The 26,905-nt window shown below is 38.7% G+C and overlaps 1 protein-coding gene across 1 annotated transcript in view; it reads left to right on the forward strand.

Annotated features, from left to right (window-relative positions):
- The window catches only part of DNALI1 (dynein axonemal light intermediate chain 1), a 787,801-nt gene extending 762,785 nt beyond the window's left edge, over nucleotides 1–25,016 (forward strand). The window contains exon 6 of the mRNA XM_044083710.1: nucleotides 24,814–25,016. Within this exon, the coding sequence (XP_043939645.1) occupies nucleotides 24,814–24,849 (36 nt within the window). The 3' untranslated portion in view covers nucleotides 24,850–25,016. The remainder of the gene's footprint in view (nucleotides 1–24,813) is intronic.
- Nucleotides 25,017–26,905: the final 1,889 nt, after the last annotated feature.

Consider the following 26,905-nt stretch of genomic DNA (forward strand, 5'->3'; position numbering starts at 1 on the left):
CTATTCCTATAGTACCTAACAAGAAAATGTTGAAATAAATAAATAAAATTCTATTAAGCTTTCTTTGGTATCCAAAAAGAAATAGAATAGCCTTTACACATCATATTAGATCTTGGGAAATGGGTGGAATTAAACTTCCAGATCTAGAATCATACATAAAAGCTTTCATATTAAGAACTATCATTAATTGGATAGATCCAAATTATTCTTCAACATGGAAAACATTGCACACTATTATTTTTCTAAATGAAAATAAAATAATTAAAAATTATATATTAAGTGAACAAAGTAATAGGATGTGGCACATATTGACTGTTAATATTAAATATAATATAACAGAACCAACAAACTTAAATTATATAAATAATATTTACAATGTATTCAGAAGATTTATATATACTAACACGGATATTAAGATTTGGCTAGACTTGATAATACCCTTTAGCTCTACAAAGAATTTCTTCAATAAAAATAATGTTATCTTAACTAGATGGGGGGGGGAAAAACTTCACTTGTGGGCAACATTGTATAGAGAATCAAGTAGTATTAGACATTCAACAAATTCAGAATAAATATGACATTCCATCAGCAGATTGGTTGATACTACAAAGCATTTCATATGTTAAGGATCTTAATAGTAAAATTATTAATTCTCCTTATAAAACTAGTCCAAATTTGATAAGTCTAATATCTGAAGTTATTTACGACAATTATAATTGGATGAATCTAATTTCAAAATTATACTAAATATTGATAACATATAAAACTAACCCTAATGCAAGATATTGGACTTTCATAGCAAAAGGATGTCACATTAATCTATCAATTGAGAGTAAAACAAATCTTTTATGTTCTGTTAACTTAACATTTAATTTACAAGTATGGAACATATTTACATGGAAATATATTCACAGGGCATTTATTACACCTGATAAACTAGCCATATTCAATTCACTTGATAAATCCATTTGTTGGAGATGTTCTTTAAACTGTAAAGCTGATTGGTCTCATATATTTTTGATTGTATTACTATAAAAAAATTCTGGGAAGAAATTACTATTTTTCTCCAAGCTATATTCACAGATACCTTTATTTTAACCAAATCTTTAGTCCTCTTAAATGTTAATGATACTATTGGAATGAATAAAAAGATCTATACCTACTTTGGTCCATACTAGCTATGGCAAGGAAATGTATAACTAGAAAGTGGAAGTCTTCATGAAAACATACTCTGGAAGAATTCTTGAGATTGATGGAAGAAACAGTAACATTAGAAATCAAGGTGAAGGAATCGAGAATTTCACCTAAAACATAGACAAACAATCCTTGGGAAATTTTTTTAACTCTTATTGAGACATTAAAAATGAACCCTAAATAATTAATGTGTAACTTTATACTTTATTAATTGAATATTATAAATTGTTGTTACTAATTTCATATATTTTATTAATTTTTTCCCCTCCTTGGTTCAGGTCAATTGTGCATAGTATATATAAAGGTTTATAATACTTGTTTATTGATGATTGTATTGTTAAACATTATATTATTTGGAAAATAAAAAAATATTTGAAAAAAAAGAATACAATTAAACTTAGAACAACACTGTAAAAAGAAGTGCATGTTATTGTTTGTATGAAATCACTTACATTAAAAAGTGGTGGTTTATTTCATTCGTGCCGTCTTTTGTTTTTTGCTGTATTGGAATATGTTGATTATGTCAACAGTAGTGCTACATTTCTTGGGTTCCTATTACTTGATTGAACGTTTAGGTAGCGAATACCTAAACATTGATCTGGTAATAGCAAAACCAAAAAAATGCAAATGTCTGGTTTATCACAGGAAAGAATTCCCTTGGCCGTTATGCAGATTTTTCCCCTTTCCCCACTGTAGAGTGATCTCGGAGTTGGTATATTTAGTTGGGGGGCGAAGCCCCCCACTTTATTTTGGTTTAAATTTTTTTTTTTTGTAGCCAAGGGAATTCATTCCCTACGTTAAATTGGCCGTTTGCTGTTTTAATTTTTCAATATTACCAGGTTGACATTTAGGTATTTGCTAACCTAAACTTTTGATCGGGTAATATATACGCCATTTCTCAGGTTCACAGTTACTTATTCAAAAGTTGAAATTAATTTTTTGTATGAGTGCATCAAGGTTAAGGGTAATGGACAGGTAGGCACTATGCTGTATAGAAAACCATGTTATAGAAACCATTTTTTGCATCGAAGTAGCATGCACCCACATTATATTTTTGACAACATTGTTCAGGGCCAAGGCCTGAGAATATCGAGGGTGAATGTTGATGATGAAAATTTTAAGAATGAAGTGATGGATCTGAAAGAAAAGTTTGTTTCTAGAGGCTATAATAGGAAGAAAGTACAAAAACATTGTGTAAAGACACTGAAAGTAGGTCAGATAGAGGTAGTCCCTATTTTTCAAATAACCCCCAATGTTGAACTTGAAGCAGGTAAAGGGTAATAAGTGTAAGGTTCCGGTTACACACACTGGCTCTTCAGGACACATCACTAATATTATTAGGAAGTATTGGCTTATTATGATCACCAATATGGAACTTAGGGAAATAGCAGGTGAGCAACCCAATTTTGTTTTTAAAAAGAAAAAAATTTTGAAGCAGATTTTATGTTATCCTAAGAGACTTGTTGGCAATGAACCATTATGTTTAGAGAAACAGGATATAAAAGCATTTACTAAGCCTTCCCATCATTCTAACTTTTTTAGTCACACTGATAGTTCTGGGGAATTTTACCACCCCGATCAGTGTAAGAAATATACATTTAGGATTTCTGCCACATGCAGCACAGTACATATAGTGTATTTAGCGAGGAGTGTTTTATGCTACAAATCTTATGTGGGTAAAACAGACAGACCCTAAAGGGACAGCATTAGAGAACATCTATATAGTATTAGGAGAAATGCAGGTAACAATGCTTTATCTAAGAAATGTCACCCCAACATTATTTTAAGTTTTAAGTTATAGGGAGAGTGATGGCTAACCAATGTAAGGATGATATAAAGAACAAAACAGAATGTTTGGAAAGTAGATGGATTGCTAGGCTGAGAGCAGACTGTGGTTCAGGCTTGAATGAAAAAGTGCCTATCAAACCTATATTAAAAGCATGTGCACTTTTTAGATAGATTAATGTTTGGGTTTTATGTATGTTTTTATGTTACATTAATATAAAGAGAATGTGTTTTTAGAATTATATAATGTTAATGTTGTTGTGACTTATGAAAAGCAACTGTTGCTTTAAAAGTTAATTAGTATGTAATTTGGTTAGGTATATATGAGCTGATGTAATGGTATGAATTTATACATCTGATGAAGCAGCAAGGAGTTGCTGCGAAAGCGCTTATGTAACATTGCAATAAACTTTTTTATTTTTGCTTTATGAAAGAAGCCTGGTTTCGTCTCATCACATTCTAATACGTTAGTTCTGTTTAACAAGAAATTTGTTATGTGGGGATTGTAGATTGCTATGGTTAACAACACATTCTGATTGATTACACACGGTGCTTATGTTTGACTTGTCATCCAAGTTCTTGTTGAAAGTGTAGTTATTGGACATATAAAGGGTTAGTTAATTGTGATGATGGTGTCCTTACCTTTTGCTTAACTTCTTCCAGGACCGTCCAGCATAGGGAGCATAATATCATCTGCACATGGTAAGCCAAACATTTTTATGTCAATACTGATGAGCAGTTCAAAAAATATTTAGTGTGTGATGTTGGTGTCAGGACTGTTGTGCTTATTGTTCTACTGTCTGTAATACTGACACCACTGTTAGTTTGTTAGTATATATTGGATTATAGTAGTGTAGGTAGTAATTTTTTCCTGCATTTGTTGCTTATTATCACAGGTGATCCTGACAGTGGAAGTGTGGGACTTCTACCACCTGATGATGGAATATCAGCAGACTCTGATGATGATGGTGACCAAACAGAGGCACAGTTGGGGGGTGCAGAGTGTAGATCAATGTGTGTGCATGTACCTTTAAGAAGCTATCTACGGGCTTGCACAAGTGTATAAATACTGAGCACATGTGAGCCTGACTGCCATTTAGTAGTAAGCTGCTGAGATGTAAGCATGTATGTCTGTAAGTATTCCATAAAGGTGGTTTCACCGAGGCGCTAGAATAATCTATTTTTACTACATGGTTTCTTTTTTTTTTGCATTATAACATTTGGAATCCTGTTGTAGTTTTGGAGTTTGTGGAGTTGGAAGTGGTGGAGTTGTTTTTGCAATGTATGTCTGTAAGGTCTGTCTATTAATCAGTTTGTTTATATTTTATGATGCTGCTATCCATCCTGATGTATTATTCTATGTAATAAAGCATCTAAACAAACTACCCCTCCTGTTCATAATCTATGTTAGAGAGGAACGAGCAACATGGTATCAGAAGAGGCATGGTTAAAACAACTTGTTGCCAGAAAGAGTTCCAGTTTCTCCAATTTGAGTCCGAGAGGCATCCGGTCGGTATTGGAGGAATATATAGCAGTGAATCATCCCTACTGCATATATAATTTGCAAAACAGGTCAGAAACGAATTTCAGATATTAAAACTTGCTCAAACTATTTCTTATTCGCAAATATGAAACAAAGCATACAGAATGCTCTAAACAATATTTAAATAAACTGAAATGTCCGATATTGATAAAATATTCAAATTACTATGGAATATGTTTGAAATAAAGTCAGAATTGCATAAAACTAATAAAATAAGGGGAAACAACCACATTTTCGCTAAGCACATAGTTTTCATATTAATTAAAGATATCCGTAGTGTTCACATGTTTGTGCAGTATTACAGTAAAGTTATTTCATAATATACAGCCATTTCAGAGCATAGTTCACAAAGTTCAGTATTTCGAAGAGTTTATTGTGCATATGAATGCTATTATGAGCTCTCAGTACAGCTTGTTTGTCCATTATTACAAGGGCCACATTTTCAGTGTGTTTGTGCATACTTTGTTGGCATGGCAGATGGATTTCGAAAACCCACTGCACTTGTGTTTGACAATAATATTGCAGAGAACTGGAGAGTGTTTGAGCAAGAGTTTGACATTTTCATACAGGCTACATTTTCAGATAAAGATGATCACACAAGGCATTTATTCTACTTAATTTAGCTGGGTCAGAAGCCATTGAAAGGAAGCATTAATTTGTGTATGCACCTGCTATCTTTGCAGGAGAGGGGGAAAACCATCATATTATTGTACCGACTTAGTCAAGGGAGGGCCCTGAGTGCTTAAATTTAGAGAAATGTGTAACCCCCAGACAAACATTACAATGGAAAGGCACTTATTTTATACAAGGGATCAAAAGCCTGGTGAAACTTTTGCAGCATATATAACTAATTTGAGAAATAAGGCTAAAACATGCAGATTTGGTGATTTAAGCAATGAGCTGATAAAAGACAGACTTGAGTGTGGTATTAAGGATGATGCTGTGAGAAAGATTTTGCTTCATGACAGTGATCTAACTTTGAATAAGGCCATAGAGATTTGTCAGATATACAGAAAAGCACACAGATATGCTTACAACTGTGAGATGCATGCCTCCAGTAACTCCTAGAGCTCATGTTGATAGTATGCAGCATGTGTTTAAAAGAAACAGGCCCAAGCACCTGGCAGCAACTGTAGCCCCTGCAGCACTCACTGGTAAACCCCAGAGCTTTCTAGCAAGTTCCAGAGTTCACACAGTCTCAATGAAGCATAAGAGTGAGTCAGCAAACTCAAAGCAAGGGCCCCAACCTACTTTCACTGCTAACTGTCATAACTGTGATGGAAATCATGAATCTAAAAAGGAAAAATGTTTAGCTTTTGGTCAGCAATGCCACAAATGCAATAAGTGGAATAATTTCAAGAGGTTTTGTAAATCAAAAGGCACACATTCTTATATTAAAATGCAACATTTCAAAAAAAGAGCCAATCAATTAGAAAGCTGTGACCCTACATCACATACTTTTTATGTTGATGGTGTGTCAGTGCTTAATGAAACAGTCAATGCAGTAGATTTATGGGCAGTGAATGAAATATTTTGTATTGCTTGGATAATTGGAAAACTCAGATATCTTAAAGTTGACACAGGTTCCAAGTGCAATGGTATGTCAGCGGAGACATTTGCTAGAGTGTGTAATGGTTTAAGGCTTGATTTGGCAAAGTGTACGAAGCTTGTTGCTTATGGTGGTGTAGAAATTGAGACTGAAGTCTCAGTAGTTCTTTCATGTTACTCTGCTGTGAGAGGTTACAACTTGTTATTTTATGTGGTCAAGAGGCACGTCCAGTCATTATTAGGGCTCAGAGACAGTTTGAAAATGGGATTGCTTTCATTTAATAAGGAAGTCCATCATGTTAGCTCGAAAAAACACTACTATAATTTCGCCCAACATATTTTTTCTACCTATGCTGATCTTTTTGAAGACAAACTAGGCAAGCTTCCAGATGTGTACTCCATGAAGTTAGACCCAGATATCAGTCCAGTTATCAGGCCAGCTTGGAAAATTCCAATAGCTATGTAGGACAGAGTCAAAGCTGAGTTAGATAAAATGGTGGGGCAAGGTGTGATTTGTCCAGCACATGAACCAACTGAGTGGGTATCTTCCATGGTGGTAGCTCAATAGAAAAGCACAGATGACATCAGAGTATGTACTGATCCACGAGATTTGAACAAAGCACTGAAAATACCTCATCATCCTATGTGCACAGTCAAAGATGTTGCAGCTCTGATGCCAAATGCCACTGCTTTTTCTGCCTTAGATGCAAAGAGTTCATTTTGGCAAATTTTGCTTGACAAGAAATCCTCATTGCTTACTACTTTTAGGACTCCATTTGGAAAGTACAGATTTTTGGGTATACCATTTGGGATAAATTCTGCAGGTGAAGTCTTTCAACGTGCAATGGAGCAAATTTTTTTTGAGTATTCTTATCCTATTATAGTAGACGACATACAAGTAGGAGGTAATGGTGAAGCTGAGAATGACAGAAACATCAGAAAAGTTCTGGAAAGAGCATGTCATGTGACTCTTATGTTCAATCCACAGAAATGCAAATTCAGGCTACAAAAAGTTACTTATGTTGGTCATTTATTTACCAGTTCAGGCCCACAACCAGACCCTCCTAAGCAAACAGCCATTCTCGAGATGCCAGCTCCAGACAATGTTCAAGCCCTGCAATGTTTTCTTGGCATCTAGGCAAGTTCATTCCAGACTTGAGACAACTTTCAGCACCACTCAGAGAGCTGACATGTAAAGATGTATCCTGGTCTTGATTAGAACACTAAAGAGCATTTGATGTCCTGAAACAGACAATTGCCAGTCCACCTACTCTCAGATACTATGATGTTCACAAGTCAAGTCACTCTTTCATGTGATGCTTTGAGATTTGATCTAGGTGCAGTCATTCTACAAGAGGGTCAACCTGTTGGCTATGCATTGAGAACTCTTATTCAAACTGAAATGTAGTATGCTCATATCAAGAAAGAGCTTTTGGCAATTGTGTTTGCATGCTCAAAGTTCCATGATTATGTTTATGGTAGACCTATCCAGATCGAAACAGATCACCAACTTTTAGTCACTATTTTGAGAAAGCCTATGCACACAGCTCTAGCCAGACTGCAATGTATGATGTTGAGATTGCAGAAGTGTCATTTTGCTCTTGTCTGCAAGAAAGATAGACTTCTTTATCTTGCTGATACATTGTCCAGATTGCCCAGAAAAAAAAAAAACACTGAACAGCATGAAAATGAGAACCTTGATTTTGAAGTCATGGAAGTGAGAAACTTTTCTTCCACATGTCTTGATGAGTTGAGAACTCATACAGCCACAGATTCAGTTTTACAGAGGCTCAACCCCTTTATTCAGCAAGAATGGCCATCAGAGCAATCGAGTTTACCTCAAGAAGTGCAACCTTATTTTCCATACAGAGATGAGATTTTTGTCTGACAATGGTATCATTATGAAAGGTTCGAAAGTAATTGTTCCAAAGCCCTTGCAACAAGAGTACATTACTATAATGTATCGTGGTCACTCAGGAGCAGACTCTACCAAAAGAAGGGTGAGAGGTCTAGTATTTTGGCTTTCTATGTCACAAGATATTGAGAGAGTGTTATTATCTTATTTCATGTGTAGTAGTACTAAGTCACATGAACAAAAAAAAAACACTTCAGCTAAACCAGATTCCTGAACTACCTTGGTTGACAGTAGCTACCAACATTTTCAGATGGAATGATGGTCAACATTATTTGGTGTTAGTCGACTGTTATTCAGATTGGTTCAAGCTTGACCTACTTCCTAATTTAACATCCAACACTGTCATCACTAAGATGAAGTGTCATTTAGCAGTCAATTGTAGTCCGCACAGTTATTTCTGACAATGGCACACAGTTTACAAGCCAACAGTTCAAAAGATTTGCCAAAGAGTGGGACTATACTCATGTCACGTATAGCCCAGAGTGTCCGCAGTCAAATGGTTTGGCAGAACATGCAATTCAAACTGCAAAACAATTACTAGAGAAGTCAAAATGAGACACCTGCAACAACTGGAAAGGCCGCAGAAATACCTCACTGAAAGAATCACAGGCCTAAAGCAGATGCCCTATGCTGACCACCTTAAAAAACTCCAGCTATACTCTGTCGCATATCGTCTACTCAGAGGTGATCTCTGCTTAACATACAAGGCCATGTCAAACCCAGAGCTGTTGGACATGCTACACTTAAAGAAATCCCAATCCCTCAAAGCCACACGCTCCAGGGATCTAAACCTTGTCATCACAATAAACAAAACATGCTGGAGGGATAGGTTCCTGACCCAGAGACTCCCCAGACTTTGGAATAGACTGCCCATACATGTCAAGCAGAGTGCCTCTTTGGCCCTCTTCAAAAGGAACCTTGATGACTGGATGGGAGAAAGGAAATTCACCCCGGGGATCATGTCAGTTGCCCTGCTAGACAGGGGTCCAGGAAGTAAATAGTGTGGGAAGAAATAGCCAGGGAATTGTTATGGCTAGGCTTGTATAGGCCCTAGGGCTGAAAGCCTAGTACCAACCTATGAACCTATGAACCTATAATAGTGATGTTTTCCTGAATCTCTTGAATCTTATAAATATTCCTTGTGATAAACATCTTGGTTCACCTGCCCAGAAACTTCTGTCAAGACAAACCAGAACCACATTACCAATCAGTAGTCAATTGTTGATTCCATGTGTCAAGAACAACAGGTCAGTGAAAACCAATCTGTTGAAGAAGCGTTTAATCCAGAAGTCCTACTACGATAAGACCAGCAAGCCGCTCAATCCATTACGAGAAGGAGAAATGTTAAGGATGCAAATGTCCAAAGGTTATGATTGGATTGGAGTCATGAAGAATATTTGCTCAGAGCCAAAATTGTACATTGTGAAATTGCAAAGAGTAGAGTTTAGGCGGAATTGCAAATATATGATGCTGGTGTCTGAGCCTATACCACAGTACATAGCCTGTGAGAAAGACTGTTTATCTCAGAGTGAGTTATCCAGTGTTCCGGTTCCAGAGGAAGTTCCAGAGAATATTCCCATTCCTGTGATGAATCTGGAAGTTCCTGATATGAGTTGTTCACTGAAGACTGTCCCTGTTGCTAAATCCAGTCCAGACTGTTATGTTACCAGATCCGGTCGCATCTCCAGACCCTGTTATAGATACATGGCAAGTTGGACACGAACTTTGTGTTTGTTTCAAATGTCTGTAGTAATGCATGTCTAACACAAATGTTATTTTCAGCTAAGGGCAATCTTTTTAAGAGAGAGAATGTAGATCAATGTGTGTGTATGTACCTTTAGGAAGCTATCTAAGGGCATGCACAAATGTATAAATACTGAGCACGTGCAAGCCTGACTGCCATTTTGTAGTAAGCTGTTGAGATGTAACCATGTATGTCTGCAAGGTTTGTCTGTTGATCAGCTCATTTATGTTTTATGATGCTGCTATCCATCCTTATATGTTTCTATGTAATAAAGCATCTAAACAAACTACCTTGCCTGTTCATCATTTATGTTAACGAGGGACAATTGACACAGAGATTGAATCAGGCACTGAGTTTGACATCCATCCATCCCCTGTAATTCCATTGGACACAGGCAGTAGGCCTACGCCTGCCCATTCCAGTGAGCTCTCAGATATTGTACAGGTGGAAGGTGAGACAATTGATCAGGGAAGTGTGGTTACTCTGGTTTCATTGCCTGTTGACTCTGGCTATAGCCAAAGTGTGGGTGAGGTGCCATGTAGGAGGGTTGTTAGGGGTGCTCGGAGCAGGCCTGCTGTCCATCCTCCACCTGATCCAGGTGTCTCTTCCCATGCCACTCAATATATGTTTAGGGCCATCATGGAGGCACAGGCACATTTCCATAGTTCCTCCAGAGAAATACTTAGGGTTGTAGATGTGGCACAGGCTGACATGCGTGACTGCCTCCATCATGTTACCAATTCAGTGGATCGGATGAATGACACATTGGAATGGGCAGTGTCTGTGATGGAACATCTGCTGGGAGGTGGATGGCATCCCCATGGATGTAGGTCAGCTACATCATCTGCTATTAGCCAATGTGGCCGTGCATGATCACACTCCCATAGTGGCAGTACTTCCACTGCAGCATCAGTGGTTGGGCTGTCCAGACCGAGATGTGGCAGGCCATGGGATTGTGGTCCTGGGAATCCTCATAAGGGGGAGCCCATCCAACAGACATCGGTCACATTCAGGTAGGAACAGTACATCTGGTCATGGTCTTGGATGTGCCAGTGCAACTTCTGGCAGAGCCAGTTCTTGTGATCAGGTACGACAGTAATGAACTGCCACCTCTACCATGCATGGCTCACACCTGTCCAACATACCAAGATTTAGCATAGAGTTTTGCTCTGTTCATGCAGACACGCACACACCATTTTCACCTGGAGAACCCATACAGACACACACACAACCGTTACATGATTCAGCAGTGAAGCTTAAAACTCATTTTGTCTCACTGGTCATGTGCTACTTTATCCAAATGTCTGCCTGTTTCTCTTTCTTTCTCACACATACTCACTGACCTTTTGTGTCAGCCGAGCCTTCCTGCTCTCCACAACACCTTGCGCAAGTGATGATAACTGTGCCTTATCCTTGTTTTCTATCATCTTTTGGATTCAGGGATACATAAGCTTTGTGTCCGATATTCAGGGTGCATAGCTGACTTAGTGCTTAGTATATCTGCATTTCTGATGTTGAATTGGAAATTGTACCTTTGACTTATATTGGTCTTAGAGGGTTAGACAGTTGATAACATCTAACTTTTTTTGCATCAGTATTGTTAATGATCTTATAAGGGTTGTGAAGTCTGAACCTGAAATGTGTCTCATTACTTTCTAACTTTTATCATTAATGATTTTCCAGTACAAAAATATGGTGCTAAACAGAGGGCATGCTGTGACCATCAGTACTTTTGAGAGGTATGACTATGTGAATCTTTGATACCTGAGGCCTCCTACTTAATAATGGACACATAGTATAAGTCAAATAAGTCTCTGCTGTCATATAGTAAGGTCATTTCTGTACAAATCACCCACCTTTTACTTGCACTACCAAGTAACAACATGCAAGGATATGCCAGTCATTCATATTATTGCAGAATATACTCCAGGTTCAACACTTACCTCATAAATCCAGCAGTTGCAACAATTATAGTTTAGGGCTGACTCTGATGCTAGCTGTACACAGCCATTACTTGGGTAGGTAAAGGTTGTGAGCATTGCCTGGCATCAATGTTGCTATATGCATGTGCATAGGAGGAAGGTTTTTAGCCCCTTAGGTGGAGAGTGAGTGTGCAATGGCATACTGCATTCACCTACATCTGTCTACACCCACAGCAGCTGCTGGTTCCCCCTCTGACTCCTCTCCTGCATGTGGCTGTGGTTACCTTGCGATTGGTGGTGGATGTGTGCCCTTTCCCCTTGTTGATCCTGCTGAAGCTGTTTTCTCAGGATGATGTTGTGTAGCATGGTGCATAGAGTGAATATTGCAGTAGATATACATGGATTGTACTGCAGGGCTCCCCCAGATGTATCTAGGCACTGAGACTGGGACTTCAGCAGCCTAAACACACTCTCTGTTATATTTCTGGTTTGAGTGTGTGCCTCATTATGGCGTTCTTCAGCAGGTGTGTGTGCATTTCTGATGGGTGTCATCAGCCATGGTTCCAGTGCATAACCTGGATCCCCTCAGTAACTGACCCTGCGGGATATCACCACTAGTGAACATCTAATACAGTTGGGAGGTGTACCAGATATGTGAGTTGTAGTAACTGTCTGATTTGCCAGCACACACATTGAAGATGATTCTGTTGGCATTACACATGACTTGGCAGTTAACAGAGTTGAAGCCCTTCCTATTTATGTAGAACCTTCCATGTGCCCCGGGTGGTGCCCTAATTTCTACGTGTGCAATATATGGCACCCATTACTTAAGGGTAGTGTGCTACAGGCTAGAACTCCTGCATATTCCTGGCCCTGTCCTCAGGAATAAAGGAAAATATAAGTGGTCACTAGCATGTTGGAGCGTATCATTCAGGAATTGATGGAGGATGCTGATGCCTGTGACACCCCCAGCATGTGCCTTGTTGGTCTCTGAAAGGTACCTGTAGCTAAAATTCTAAGTGCTGCACATACCTTTGTCTCCACTGGGATGGGTTCCCCTCATTTGCCCTGGCTCTGACTTGAAGACGACAGAGGTTGCAGAGTTCCTGTAGTGTGTCTCTGTCCACACTGTAACACTCTACAATTTCCATGTCATGTAGATTGTGATATGTTAACTGGGGACTGAAAACTCTTCTCTTTCTTGGCCTTAGTCTATTAGCAGCAGCTGCATAGACTTCAGCCTGTTACACATAGACATGAATTAAAGCAACAGCAGCCCCTAGCATTGTTTCTGTGTAGACTTCTTTACATGGCTGTATTCCAGTAGGCTTTGGAATTCACAGGGAAAACCAGCACTGAGTCTACACCTTTGCTTTATAGCTTGTTGAATAGCTCCTCCATCTTGGATTTTTTGATTAGCATACAGTTCAGCTGCTTATTCTGTAATTACCATGCCACAGTGTTTATCTTGTTTGCATGACTCTGCACAGCTCTACATACTGTGTAGAGCCACTTATTGAATGCAAAACAGTGCGCTACTGTTGCGACCCCCACAAGGTGTAAATGTACCATGTAGGCTTTATTGAATCTGGCTGTTTAACTTCTCTTTTGTCTAGAGATTTAGTTTTTAGCCCCTCTGCTGCAGAGGTTTTCAAAAAGTGTTATGAAAGGGGTAAGCTGATCCAGGGAATCTCAAGCCTTTTCCAGAGTTTCCAAGGGATTCTCTAACTGCTCATCCAATTTTGGTAAGAAACAAAATAAACATTCTGAATAAACTGCAGGTAAACAGATGTTTAAGAAGAAATGGCAAGGAGGCTCTAAGAAGAATATTCGTGACTCCAAAAGTGAAGGACAGTCCAATAAGTCATAATGACTATTTAAGAGACTTTGTTCCCCCTCCAACCCTGGCTGTCTCTTTGTTCTTCCAGAAAGTCTGAATCTCCACTTTTTTCTTTGACTAAGATAGTTGCAGACAAAGGGGGTCTGAAGATCATTCATTAAGGTTACAGATGGCAATGACATTTCTCCTTTCTAGGGGTAATTCATTATCCTTCAGACCAGTCTCTTTTGTTTCCACATGTTCTTCTTCACATGTTGTCCAAGGAAATGATAGAACCAGTTCCTCCTTTCCAGATGGGAAAGGGGTTTTATTCAAGGATATTTGTAGTGCCAAAGAAAGAAAATGCTTTGAGACCAGTTCTGGGTATTTCTTGCCTAAACATGTTTATGACAGTACATAAATTAAAAATGATGTCATTTCACAACATCTTCCCTCTTCTTCTTCATTCATGTTTCCAGGTAACACTAGACTTAAGAGATGTTTATCATCACATTCCTATTCATCCAGACTTCAGAAGTCTCTTAAGGTTTTGTGAGTCTAGATCTCATTATCTGTTTTCTGCCTTACCGTTTGGATAATCCACCACACCAAAAGTGTTCACAACATGTCTAGCTCCAGTTATAGCTCATTACAGGCTACAGGTATCCATATTTTTCCACATTTAGAGGAATTGCGTATCTTTACAGAGTCTTTTTCAAAGTGTCAGGAATCTTTCTATCTCTCTCGGCTGAGAGATGTCTTACTCAAGCTGGGATTCCAAGATAACATTCAAAAGACTTTCTTGACTCCTTCTCACAGGACTGGTTTCTTGGATGTCAGCTAGGCACCCCAATTAAAAGAGCTTTTCTTCCCTTGGAAAAAAAATAGATCTGTATCAAGATCTATTTCTAGAGTTTTTCACTCAGACGTTGGTCACTACAAGGGAATACATCAAGATTTTTGGTCTCATGGTTTCTGTGATTCTCATGATACCCCTGGCAAGAGTCTGCGTGAGAAAGATACAGTGTATCTGAAGTCTCTTTTTTTCCCAGCATCAACACTCCTTGTCTTTTCAGATCCCAGGGCTGGGGTTTGTCAGAAGAGAAATCACTTGGTGGAGAAAGCAGATATCCCTAAATGCAGGTCTCCCCTTCTCCCTCCCTATTCCAAAGCAGTCAGTCACCACAGACACCCCAGACTTTGTTTGGGGAGCAGTTTCAGGAGGGATTAAAGAGCAAGGTGTGTGGGGCACCAAGGACAGAAGTAAACAAATAACTATAAAGAAGATGCTTGCCCTGAGCAAGGCACTCAACTGTTTCAATCATGTTTGGACCCAGATACCTATTCAAGTTATTAGAGACAATATTCATGTGGTATGTCAACAAGCAGAGGGAAAATAGGTCATATCCCTTCTGCAGGCTAGCCATGCTAGCTTGGTATATAGCTTCACAGCACAATCTCACTCAGCAGGCTTCCTACATTCCATCAGAGAAAAATTGCGTGCCAGACAAGCTGAGCAAGACAAAGGCAGACCCTCAAGAATGAAAACTAGATTAGGGGATCTTGCAATATTTGATCCATCTATGGGAAGTTCCTCGAGTAGACATTTTGCTTCCTTTCTGAACAATCAGCTGGCACAATTTTGCTCCAGACCTCCATGCAAGGAGGCTTGGAAGACATATGCTTTTTCTTTTCCTTGGACAGGAATGTTCATGTATGCTTTTCCACCCTTTCCACTAATACGCAGGTTACTACTGTAGATGCAAAAAGAATCCCCAAAGATCATTGTTGTGACTCCCTTCTGGCCCAGGCAACTTTGGTACTCCCTTCTTGGAAATTGTTAGGGATAATTACCACAAGCTTTCTCACAGACTGGATCTACTCACACACCACCCCAACAACAATTAACTTCAACTGATTGCCTGGATGATTGGGTCTTAATTCCTTTTAAACACCTGTTTACTGAGGATACACAGCAGGCACAAATGGAGACAATAAAGCCTGCTACTAGAAAATTGTATATTAGCAAACTGAAAATGTTTTCTAGTTGGTGCTGACAACATAACCAGCACCCATTTAGGACAAGTTGTTTTCTAGTTTTACAATATTTATGTGAGTTACTATCCTATGGCCTTTCTTACTCAACTCCCTCAAAGTTTCATTTATTGGCTATTTTTGCACCTCTGCCCATGGTTCCTCCTGTTTCAATGCCTTCTCATGTCAAAATGTATTTGAAAGGAGTTTTGCATAAGAGGCATCCAAGAAAACCTGTAACCCCTCCTTGGATGTTAATTTTGTATTTGAGAAGCTAATACTTGCTCCATTTGAACTAGCTAACTTGGCTAACTTGAGATTCTTAACATGGAAAACATTTTTACTGATTGCTCTGAGCTCTGCAAGAAGTATATCTTAGTTGCAAGCTCTTATTGTGAGTTATCCCTACTTCTTTTTTCATATGGACAGGGTTTGCTTGAAAGTGATTCCTTCCTTTATGCCTAAGTGGTATCTAAGTTTACTTTAAGCCAGACTAGCCATCTCCTCTTTTTCTTTTCTGAACCTAAAAATGAGGGAGAAAGGATACTCCACACCCTGGATGTCCACAGACAGCTCAAGTACTATCCTGATAGAACTAAATCTTTCACATCTTTGAATCAATTGCTCATTTATTGTGAAAGTCAGAAGAAGGGATAACTTGTGCCAAAACAGATTTCTTCCAAATTGTTGTTTAAAGCTAATTCATTTTGTTATACTTACCACAACAAAGCTATTACAGACAGAGTCAAGGCCCACTCTAACAGAACCTTCGCTTCATCTATGGCTTTTTGGAACAAGTTTAATTCTAAAAGTACTCTAGAAGCCTTCAACTTGGTCATCTGTACAAACTTTTACAGTGCATTATAAGCTAGATTCCTTCTTTAGGTCTAGATCAGGATTTGTTAGGAGGATTCTCCAGGGAGTCCTAGACCCCTCTCCTTCCACCTCCCAAATGTTGTAAGCTAGGGTAATCTACCTATATAGTTAAGGCTACTGCAGCAGTGATCCATATGATGAACATAGCATAGTTATGTAAGCACACTTTCCATAAAAGAAGATGTATGAATGATTAATGATGCAGTAGCCACTCCCTCCTTCCATCCCCCTTTTTGTTTTTTGACTTTGCCAGGTTGTGTATTTTTACGCCTAACTATGTCCTGTCAGGGAATACCTTCTCTGTCTTTCTGTCTCTCTCTCAGTTGGCATGAAAGCTCTGCAGAGCTTGGTACTTAAATGTGTGTTTTTAGGCAGCTCTGCTTGAGTTGCCCAATGGTTTGAGCATGGGTGGTGGTCTGAAGCTTTGGAAGCTGGCCGGCTGTTATATCCATGGCAGGATATAAGCCATATAGTAATGCTACTGCAGCAGTGATCATTCAAACATCTACTGTCATAGTACGTTTACTTACATAATAGTACTTTCTGTGTTACTAAATTTAGAAAACCCAAAACTACAAAACTGTAATCCAAGCCAGACACTTAAAGTTATGGAAGACAATTCCAGTTCTTCAGATGCTCCCCCCAGCCTAGTCACCAAGAAAAGGAAAATTTCAGGTGAAACACTTCAGCTTCCATTCTGATGCACTCTGTGTCTTGGCCTTTAATGGGTGACTCACTGTGGCCAAGTCTGAGTCCTCTGATCATCCAGCAGCTTCTCTTAATTCCTCTGGCATTGCTCCTCAAGAAGCTACTAAAAGCCAAGAGACAGACACATCCTCCAAGGCCACTCATACATCTTCTTCAGGCATGGAAGAACCATTCTTCCGTAGACCAGAGAAAGGGGTGGATATCTAGCCTTTGCAGACTCATACTGAGAAATTGTCACATGTCAGAGCACTGTTTTTCTTTAGTGACTCTCAGGAAGAGGTTGCATAAACTTATGAATACTTCTGTGCCTTTGACTCCTTCTTCCAAGGAGGTTAGGGAAGAATGGTTGTCTTTTTCCAAAGGCTTATTTAAAGACATTCAGTTCCTACAGTCTGGGTCTTTTCCACAGTCAAAAGGAAAAGGTTTCTCCTTTCCTTCCGACTCTAATATTCAGGAAGTGGGCTTGGATTATTCCTTCCAGGTCTTTACTCCCAAGAACTGGGAATTTGAGTCAGAGGAAAATATTTCTTCAGACTCCCCAGTATGTTTTAGACACCACTGGTAGAATGCAATAATTATTTAAATGGGAACAGAAGAAAATTCCTTAGATCCAGCAGAGATAGTATAATTTATTGCAGGTTGATTCTTTGCACCCAGTGGCTATCCCTACAGTTTTTGTAGCTCTGGAATATGTCTTTAATGCAGTTAGTAGTTCTCCAAATAGCCAGCCTCCATCCCACAGAAAATCTGATAAATTATACAAGTTTTCCCATCTGTCAGTTGGCAAAAAGGGGTAAGATGTGTACTGCAGTGCTTCTAGTACATGGATGGATTCACTCAGTTCTATCTATCTACTGTGTGACCTTGAGTGTCACTAAACCAGGCATTGCTTTCATATTGTTTCTGAAAATGAAATGTGTCCAGTGAGTCTACCTAGTCAACAAATGAGGGTTGGGGTTGATATAATGGTTCAGGTGTTTATCTCACAAACACAAGGTACTTGGTTTTGTTCTCACCTTTAAAATAGAAATTAGCTAAGTTTAAAATGGCCCATAAGGGCAGCTAGACTAGTACTTACCTATGAATCTTACAAGATTATTTTTAGAAATCACAGGACAGATCCTTCTGTTGTTTCTCTGTCAAAACCAACCTCTGCTAAACATCTTATGGCTTCTAACCCCATACTTTCAGATGAAGATGGTAGAGCCTTTGATAGATTTGGAAAGGTGGTATATACTTCTTTCACCTTAGTTTTTCACACAGTTAACTGCCAAGCACATTATGTCTAAGTTTCTTTTAACTTCCTTTGGCAATTAGAAAAAATGAATTGCTGACTTTCCTTTTTTGGAAAAAAGATATATTTAACCTCTTTACTTTTCTTTGTCTCTCTGGTTTAAAGTATTCTCTCATATGCTCTTATGATATTGCTGATGCTATGTTTAGAGCTGCTGCCATTGGATTAGTTATACAGAGATTTGCTTGGCTATACTCACAGAATTTAGCAGAAAATGTTAAGGTAGACATTTTGGGTCTACTTCAGGAGACCGGCTGCTCAGTTGCCCGACACCCAGTTGCCCGCGATGACAAGACCGACACCTACAGAAGACCGACATTTCATGTGAGGTAAGTAACCGCTTGGCCAGCCCGATAAAATTAACTAAAGTAAGTAAAACTAAACCCACTGATGTGGGGGGCTTTGCCCCCTCCACATCCCTCTAACTAAATATACCAACTCCGAGAACACACTACCGTGGGGTAAGAGGCAAAGTTCAACAGAATGGCCAAGTGATTACTTCCCTCATGTGAAATGTCAGTCTTCTGGATGTTGTCTTCTGAAGGTGTCGGTCTTGTCGTCTTCAGCAACTGGCTGTCGTGTGAGTGAGTGGTCAATCTACTGAAGTAGACCCAAAATTTTATATGTGTCTCTGGATAAAGTTTTTTTGGCACTTCCCCTATTGAGGTGCTCAATAAATTCAGTGAAAGGGGAAACTTAACATAAGAGGTAAATCAGATTTCTCAGTCCCCCATCCCCAAATATAGCAGACATTTCCCTTCTAGTCCAGGATCCTTTTATAGAAAGGCTTTCAGACAGTCAGGAAAACAAACTTATAAAAAGCAGCAGCATGGCAGTTCCAAAATCAAAAGGAGGACCCTTTGAAGTGCAAGGATAATTCAAAAAAGCAGACTGAATATACCCTCCATCTACCTCCTCCCCATCCCCACCTTGGCAACCTCTTAAGTTTTTTCTCAGAACCTCTCTGTTCACCTTCCTATTTGGCACCAGATTACGACAGACACTTGGGACTTTTCAGAAAGGATACATCTTATAGTGGGACTCTTCTCCCCGTTCTTCTCATCCTATCAGTCAGGTCTTCCTGCTTCCACCTGTTCTGTTTCAAATGCTTTCTCAGGGAGTAATAGAGCTTGTCCCACCAGAACAAAAAAGAGGATTTTATTCAAAGATTTTTCTGGTGCCAAAGAAGAAGGAACCTGGAGACATGTATGGGACTTTTCATTTCTAAACCTGCATATCAGGATTCCAAAATACAAACTGCTTTCTCTGCAGACTCTACTACCTGTCATTCCTACTTTCATTTTGTAGTCACCCTAGACTTAAAATATAACTATCATCACATTCCAGTTCACAAAAACTTCAAATGCTTTTTAAGATTTTCTGTGTTTGTGACATATTTTCAGTTTTCTTCTTTACTCTTTTGGTTGTCAACAGCTCCAAGAATGTTTACAAAGTCTCTGGCTCCAGTAATAACTTATTGCAGGTTACAGGACATGCACATTTTCCTTATTTAGATAACTGACATTTCCTAGGGTGTCAGTAATCTCTTCTCTTTGTTAAGAATCTTTCTTCACAACCTGGGTTTTTAACTAAACCTAGAAAAATCATCTCTCATTCCATCTGACATCATGGTCTCCTAGATACATCCCTTATGAAGGCTTACTTACCTTATGACAATGTGGACCTTCGAAAGGAACAATCTCTGATATTTTCCAGCTAGGATCACACAATAGCTAGGATATTAAGGTTTATAGCCTCTGCACTTCTCATGATTCCTCTAATTCAGTGCTTCCTTATATCTTTCTGCACCCGATACATGGTACATAAATAAACAGGGGGAAACCAGGTCTTATCTCTTTGCAGATTAGCACTGCTAGTCTGGGACCTGGCAGTTTGATCTATCCCTATAGCATACTTTCATTATGTCAGAGCAGAATTTTGTGACAGGCAAGCCAAGCAGGATCAGCACATATCCCCACAAATGGATGTTTCATCCTCAGATCTTCCAGGAAATAGTCTTTTTGTGGGAAACTCCTTCACTTGAACTATTTGCCTCCATTCACAATAGATAGTTAAAGAAGTTCTGCTCTAGGACTCCTTGCAGAAAGGCCTGGAAGACAGATGCCTTTTCCTTCGCATTGGTGGTAATGTTCTTGTATGCTTTTCCACCTTTTCCTCTGATAACCAGAGTCCTTTTAAAGATCCAAAAGGACTATCCAAAATAGTAAAGATGACTCCCTTTTGGCCCAGGCAACAGTGGTTCTCCTTTCTTTTGAAATTGGCCAAGAGCAATTATCCCATGCTTCCCCATAAGATGGAGCTACTCACACAGGCCTGGGGATCTCTGTTATTGACTCCAACTTTCAAGTTCTTCTGCTCACAGCATGGGTGATAGAATTTTAATAACTTTTAGGCACTTTTTCTCTGAGGATGTGCAGCAGGTGTTAAAGGAGCCTAAGAAACCTGCTAGTTGAAAAAAAAATATATGGCTATATGGAAAAGATTTTCTAGTTGGTGTAATGAATGAATCAAGATCCTTTTACAGCTCACACCCTTTAATTCAGTAATATTTGTGTTATCTTCTAACTTTTCATATTCTTCCGATAAGATTTATCGGTTCTTTTCCGTTATCAGGGCAACAAACCTTTCGAGAAATGCATGCCAATGTAAAAGTTGTAAAGAATATCCACTTCCAAACGTTATAACAGCAAGATTTAAAAATTGGCCCTATTTTTGGACCTTTGTCCAGATTTCTTGCCCTAAGAGATTGAGAGGCATGAACACCACAAACCAAAAAATGTAGTTTATATAATACTATAACATGCCCAACAATCCTATACTCTTCCAACCAAACCTATTCACAGCTCCTCCCCAAGACCACCATCAAAAAACAGTACGACACCTTTCACAACTGGAAAAGCAGGATTTGACTGTCCCATCTACTTAGTTGTAGGGGAATGACAGTGGGGTGAAGCAGAGACTTTCTACGGATACAATTTACGTCCATCCTACATGCTAAAATTGTATGACGTTGTATTAAAATTGGGTGTAATCATAACACTGACAACAAGGATTGCCGGTTGGAGGACCTAACGCGTTTTCAAGAAGAAAACAAACAACTTGATGCAACCATTATGGGAAAAAAAACACAGAGAAGAAGAAAGTAACATTTCTACATTATCCACCAAACAGATTTCACTGCAATAAATATACCTCTCAAGTGTATCTCATTTTAAGCCTTGGAGACGATGGTCCCTCGCTGTTCCATAGTGGCCTGTTATATGTACACTGTTAAGAATTGTTTTTAAAAACAATACCCATGGTAAATAATAGTTAAATCATATTAATTCATCCAATCTTATACAACACATTTTAATCACACTATCAGCTTCTTAGTTGGTGTTCATTAGACCTGTTGCCCTGATAACGGAAAAGTACTGATTTATCTTTTGACCATATCTGCCTGCCTATGGATCCCCCCATTTCTTCTTATAGGTTCATTGGTTGGTACTGGGCTATCTGCCCGAAGGCATATATTAGCCCAGCCACGTTGTGCGGTATTCACCGCCCCCTTTAGTAGTTTCCTAGACCCTTGTACTAGCAGCTAGTACCCTTGGCCCCTATCTAGTAGTGCTGTTGGTGTGATCCCCAGTGTGAACTTTCTGTTACCCATCCACTCATCAAGGTTCCTCTTGAAGAGTGATAGTGAGGGGCTCTGTCTTATGTAGATCAGGACCCTGTTCCATAGTAAGGGAAGTCTCTGCGAAGGGAATCTATCCCTCTAGCATGTTCTATTCATTGTTGTGTTGAGGTTTATATCCCTAGAATGTGTAGCTCGAGTAGATCTGGTTTTGCTAAGATGAAGCATGTTCAACAATTCTGGGTTGGACATGGCTCTGTACGTTAGACAGAGATTGCCTCTGAGAAAGCGGTATGCAACAGAGAACAGTCTTAGCTTTTAAAATCGTGCTGCATAGGGCAACTGTTTGAGGCCAGTAATCCTCTTGGTTAGGTACCTCGGTGGTCTCTCCAGCTGCTGGAGATGTCTAGCCAGGTGCATTCCAATTGGTGCATTGTACTCAATAATGGGTCTGATGAGGGAAGAGTAGAGGGACACCATTACATCCTTAGATCTTGATGCAAACGCTTTCATGATCAGATGGGTCACATAGAAGGATTTTCTAACCACTTTGGCAACATGGTTATCAAAGGAAAGCTGACTATCTACTTGGGTCCCTAGATCCCTTATTTCTTCTTCAGATTTCTTTATCTCAAATGAAACAGTTTCTGAAAGGGATATAACATACTCATCCACCTAGAAAACAGGTGGCTTCACCATGTTATCTTAACTTTGTTCTTAAAAAAAAATTAACATTTTCTTTTTGAATCAGCTCATGGCACTGGGTTAAAGTTGTTATCATGAAAACAGTGTTAATAATTGCTCTGACATCTGCTAGAAGAGTATCTGAGTTACAAGCTTATGGTGACTCTGACCTATCTCATGTCTCATAAATATAGGGTATCACTGAGAACCAACTTTTCTTTTATGCCAAAAGAGATTTCAGAGTTTACTTTGAATCAACCTATTCATCACCCTGTATTCTTTTCTGAACCAAAAAAAAAATGGAGAGAAAACTGTACACTCAGGATATCCTCAGACAACTCAGATACAACATTGACAGCACAAAGAACTTCAAAAAATTTAATCATTTGTTCATTTCTTATGAAGGTAGGAAAATGAGAAATCAGTGTCAAAACACACTATTTAAAATGGTTGTCCCATGCCATTTTACTTTGTCATTCCTTTCATGGCAAGTCATTTCTAGGCAAACTCAGAGCCCGTTCTACCAGGGCTATGCTTACATCTGCTGTTTTTGGGGAAAGGGACGGCCTTTAGAAATATTCCAGAGGCAGCAGCTGCTTTTACCAAGCACTACAAAACATATCTGTTTCTGTAGAGCTTGGGCTCCTGGATTCTGATCCTTACTCCTCCTCCCTTCTTTCTATTTAAGCTTTAGCATTCATTCCGTATAGCTTAGATTACTGCAACAGTAACCTAATAATGAGCATAATACAGTGCTGTAAGTAAACTTACCATAAAATCAGATGTTGAAATAGATCACTATTGCAGTATAAACACCCTCCCTCCTTACCTCTTGTTTTTTCCCATATAGCTTGTGCTACTGCAACAGTGATCTATTCAAACATCTACTGTTATTTTAAGCTTATTTACACAACTGTATAGAGGTGCAGTAAGTGTGGGGAACAGGATTATCGCAGTCATACTAAAAATGATAGAGATGAACTTGGGAGTGACTGCAAAACAAGGATGAATCATGAAGAGCAGGATTAGAGGGCAGCAGTGAAAACTAATGATATGATGGAGTGTATTGCCAGGGAAGATGTACTCTTGGCATATACAAGTTATTCTGTGGAATGTTGGCGACTACTCAGTAAAAAGGAACATGATCTAGTATAAAAACAGAAATTGTTTAAGGAGAAGGAGAACAAGGAAACACGGAGAAACTAATAAAACTGAGCATATGCTTGCATAGCAAGAGGAAGGATAAAGGGAGGTATCTACCAGACACATTGGCTAGCAAATAGATGGGGAGACCAAGTGTTAGGAAGAAGGACAAATGCACTGTAGAAGAGGACACGGATACAAAGTAGGGGGAGCACAGTTCAGGACAGATGCAAATAATTACTGAAAGGAATAATTGGAGGGGAAATAGACTAGCCTGCCAGACTAGTTGGAAAATTGTTAGGAGAGGATAGAGAGCTTCTTGTAGTCACAGGACAGACAGTGAAAAGTACAAGAGGGACCTGAGGGAAGGTTATTTAATATATATTTTCATAAGTTACAGATTGCTCTGTAGAAGAATTTAGACTGGCATAGAGAAATGCTGTTTATATGGTGCACCTCCAAGTTTAAGCCAGAAGAGCAGCATCAGGCTAGCATTGCCCTTACACAGGCCCTTCAACAGCTTGAAAATCTGCTCAATCAGCAACCAACATTAGTAAGTAGTAGCTCAGACATAAATAACACTATTGTAAAATCTTTTACCTTCTGTACGTTTTAATTGGAATATTCTTTTGCCTGCCTCATAACACCGAGATGGTACAGCTTATGTATGCATTCGGTATTTAAACAGTACAAAATCAGTAATATTACACTTTCTAAGAAGTATTTGTCAATTTACTCTTATAGATTTGGGTTTTGAGTGACAAATGCCTATATACTACATGGAAAACAGTATAATGTAACAGCATGCACCTATGACAATCTTTTGTGATAAAATGTAAAGATTGCGTTAGAATATTGCACTAACATCCTGGTCTGAGTGGGGCTTTTTCTTCATTTTGTAATGAGCTTGTCATCACCTATAATTTGTTTTGACTGAAAATACTATTTTGTTTCCTAATTATAGGCACAACTGGAAGGTATTATTGCCCCGAAGAAATGAAGACTTGTCTTTTCTGGACTGACCCTGAGTGCATATGTGCCTTAGATTCCACAGCTGAAATTTATATTTTGTAAGCACTGATTGCAGAACAAAATAATAGTATTACATGTTTAATCCTTTCAATGTTTTAAAAGAGTTCCAAAATAAATTTATTTTACAAAGTTTCACAGTGATGCAGTTAATATTGTTTTTGTATTTGAATTTTATTTTACCAGGAAAAATAGTGAACAAAGTATTTATTTACACTAAAGTAATGAATTAAACAGGGAAATAGATCAGCAGCATTGCAGAACATGCAATCCAATAATATAAATATTCAGTCTATGAACATACAGCTTGGAATATGATCATATAAAATATAAGTCTGTGTACCTAGTATTTGTAGCAAATATCATATACTTAAAGAACTATTAAGAAACATGATAGTTGTGTATTTAATCTCAAGGAATTTTCTCTACTGGTCTTTAGTGACAATTATTTAATGTATAGATTGATACCAGCCATATTAACCTTGGAATTATTAAGTCAGCTCTGGAGGCAGAAACTGACATCATCTCCGTGATGGTGACATCCAGATGATAGCCAGTCTTAAGTTATGACATTATACCTGAAGTATTGCTTGGGTCTGTTTGCAACAAAAATAGTTCTGGATTTCTAAGTTAGTACAACAGCAGTTTGTTTTGCCTGTATTGTTACATTTTATTGTGGTTTATTACTCAGTTTTTTTATGTAATCTAAATTTAGATGTAACCAAGTAAGTGTATAATTTATTTTTATTGGTCAATTTCTGTTTTTGTTTTAACATTATTACTTTTTTGTCTTTCTCACATGGTAGATAGTTTTTTGCCTTTTTTCTCTCTTTCATTATTTATCGTTCCAGTTTCAAGACCATTCTTGAAGAAAGCACTACTCCTGTATAATATTTTGCTACCTTTTTGGGAATGATTTTTGCCACAACACCTGAATATATGCACCTTTTTCTCCTTGTTCTTAACCATTGCATGGATTCCTGTGGTATCTTCTTCCCTATACCTTTTCATAATTTGCATCTCCTCGACATCAGTCTTTGGGTAGTATTCATAGTACTGCAGTTCACACAAGTGCAACTGTAATCGGCAAATAACAGCACTGTTCTTGTATGTAAAGATTAGCACAAACAAATGCCACCAATTCTGTAAAATCCCAGACCTGTGAAAAAACATTCACTGCAGGTTTGCACATCTTAACCAGTAGAAAATGTATAAAAAAAAACTATGAAGGTATGTGTGGAAGATGCCGTATGTACATAAAGTCACCAATGTTTTCAGTTATTTTTGCGATCTTGCAACAGGAGCAAACCTGTACAAACCTCAAAAACTTCTACAAGAATCTGTGCTAAGCTGAGGTGAGTGCCATTGTCCCACAGCTGCTTCAAAATATTTTTAGAGTCCCTCATTGCATCAGTCCATCTGTTATCCCTCAGACCACCATGTTTGTTGTTTTCTTTTGGCTTTTCCCAGTTAGGGGTTGCCACAGCGAAACTCCGGTCCGCTAATGATTGGCAGTAGATTTTTACTGTGCCAGCTTGACGCGCAACCTTCATCGAAGGCATGCCCATTCTACTCATGTCTTTTGAATGTCACTCGACCACGGGGAGGACATGCAGACTCCACACAGAAGGCGCTCCAGCCAAGAATTGAATGGGAGAACCTCTTGCTGTGAGGCAACAATGCTACTGCTGCACCACCGCAGCTTGTACAGATTGCCAGGTCTGTGATTTGCCTTTTTCGATCATTTATCCGTGACCTTAGTTATATTCAGACCAAAGCAACATTACTAGTACTTTCTTGTGCCATATAGGTAAAGGTCCTTCCAATTTATCCTACAGAATGACATTTCTCAGCCTATGATTGCAGAGATAATGTTTGGTACAGACCAATGTCATGCACCTCCTACTGTCTCAGCTGCTGCATGTGGCAAACAGCAGTAGATATACACAGTGCTATATTATGTGCTGCCATTATGTCACTGTAAATATTTGTACTAGACTGAGCAGTAGTAGATCATTAGGGATTTC

This window comes from Protopterus annectens, chromosome 1.part1 (genome assembly GCF_019279795.1).
Source record: "Protopterus annectens isolate FY-2018-M chromosome 1.part1, PAN1.0, whole genome shotgun sequence".
Lineage (NCBI taxonomy): Eukaryota > Metazoa > Chordata > Ceratodontiformes > Protopteridae > Protopterus > Protopterus annectens.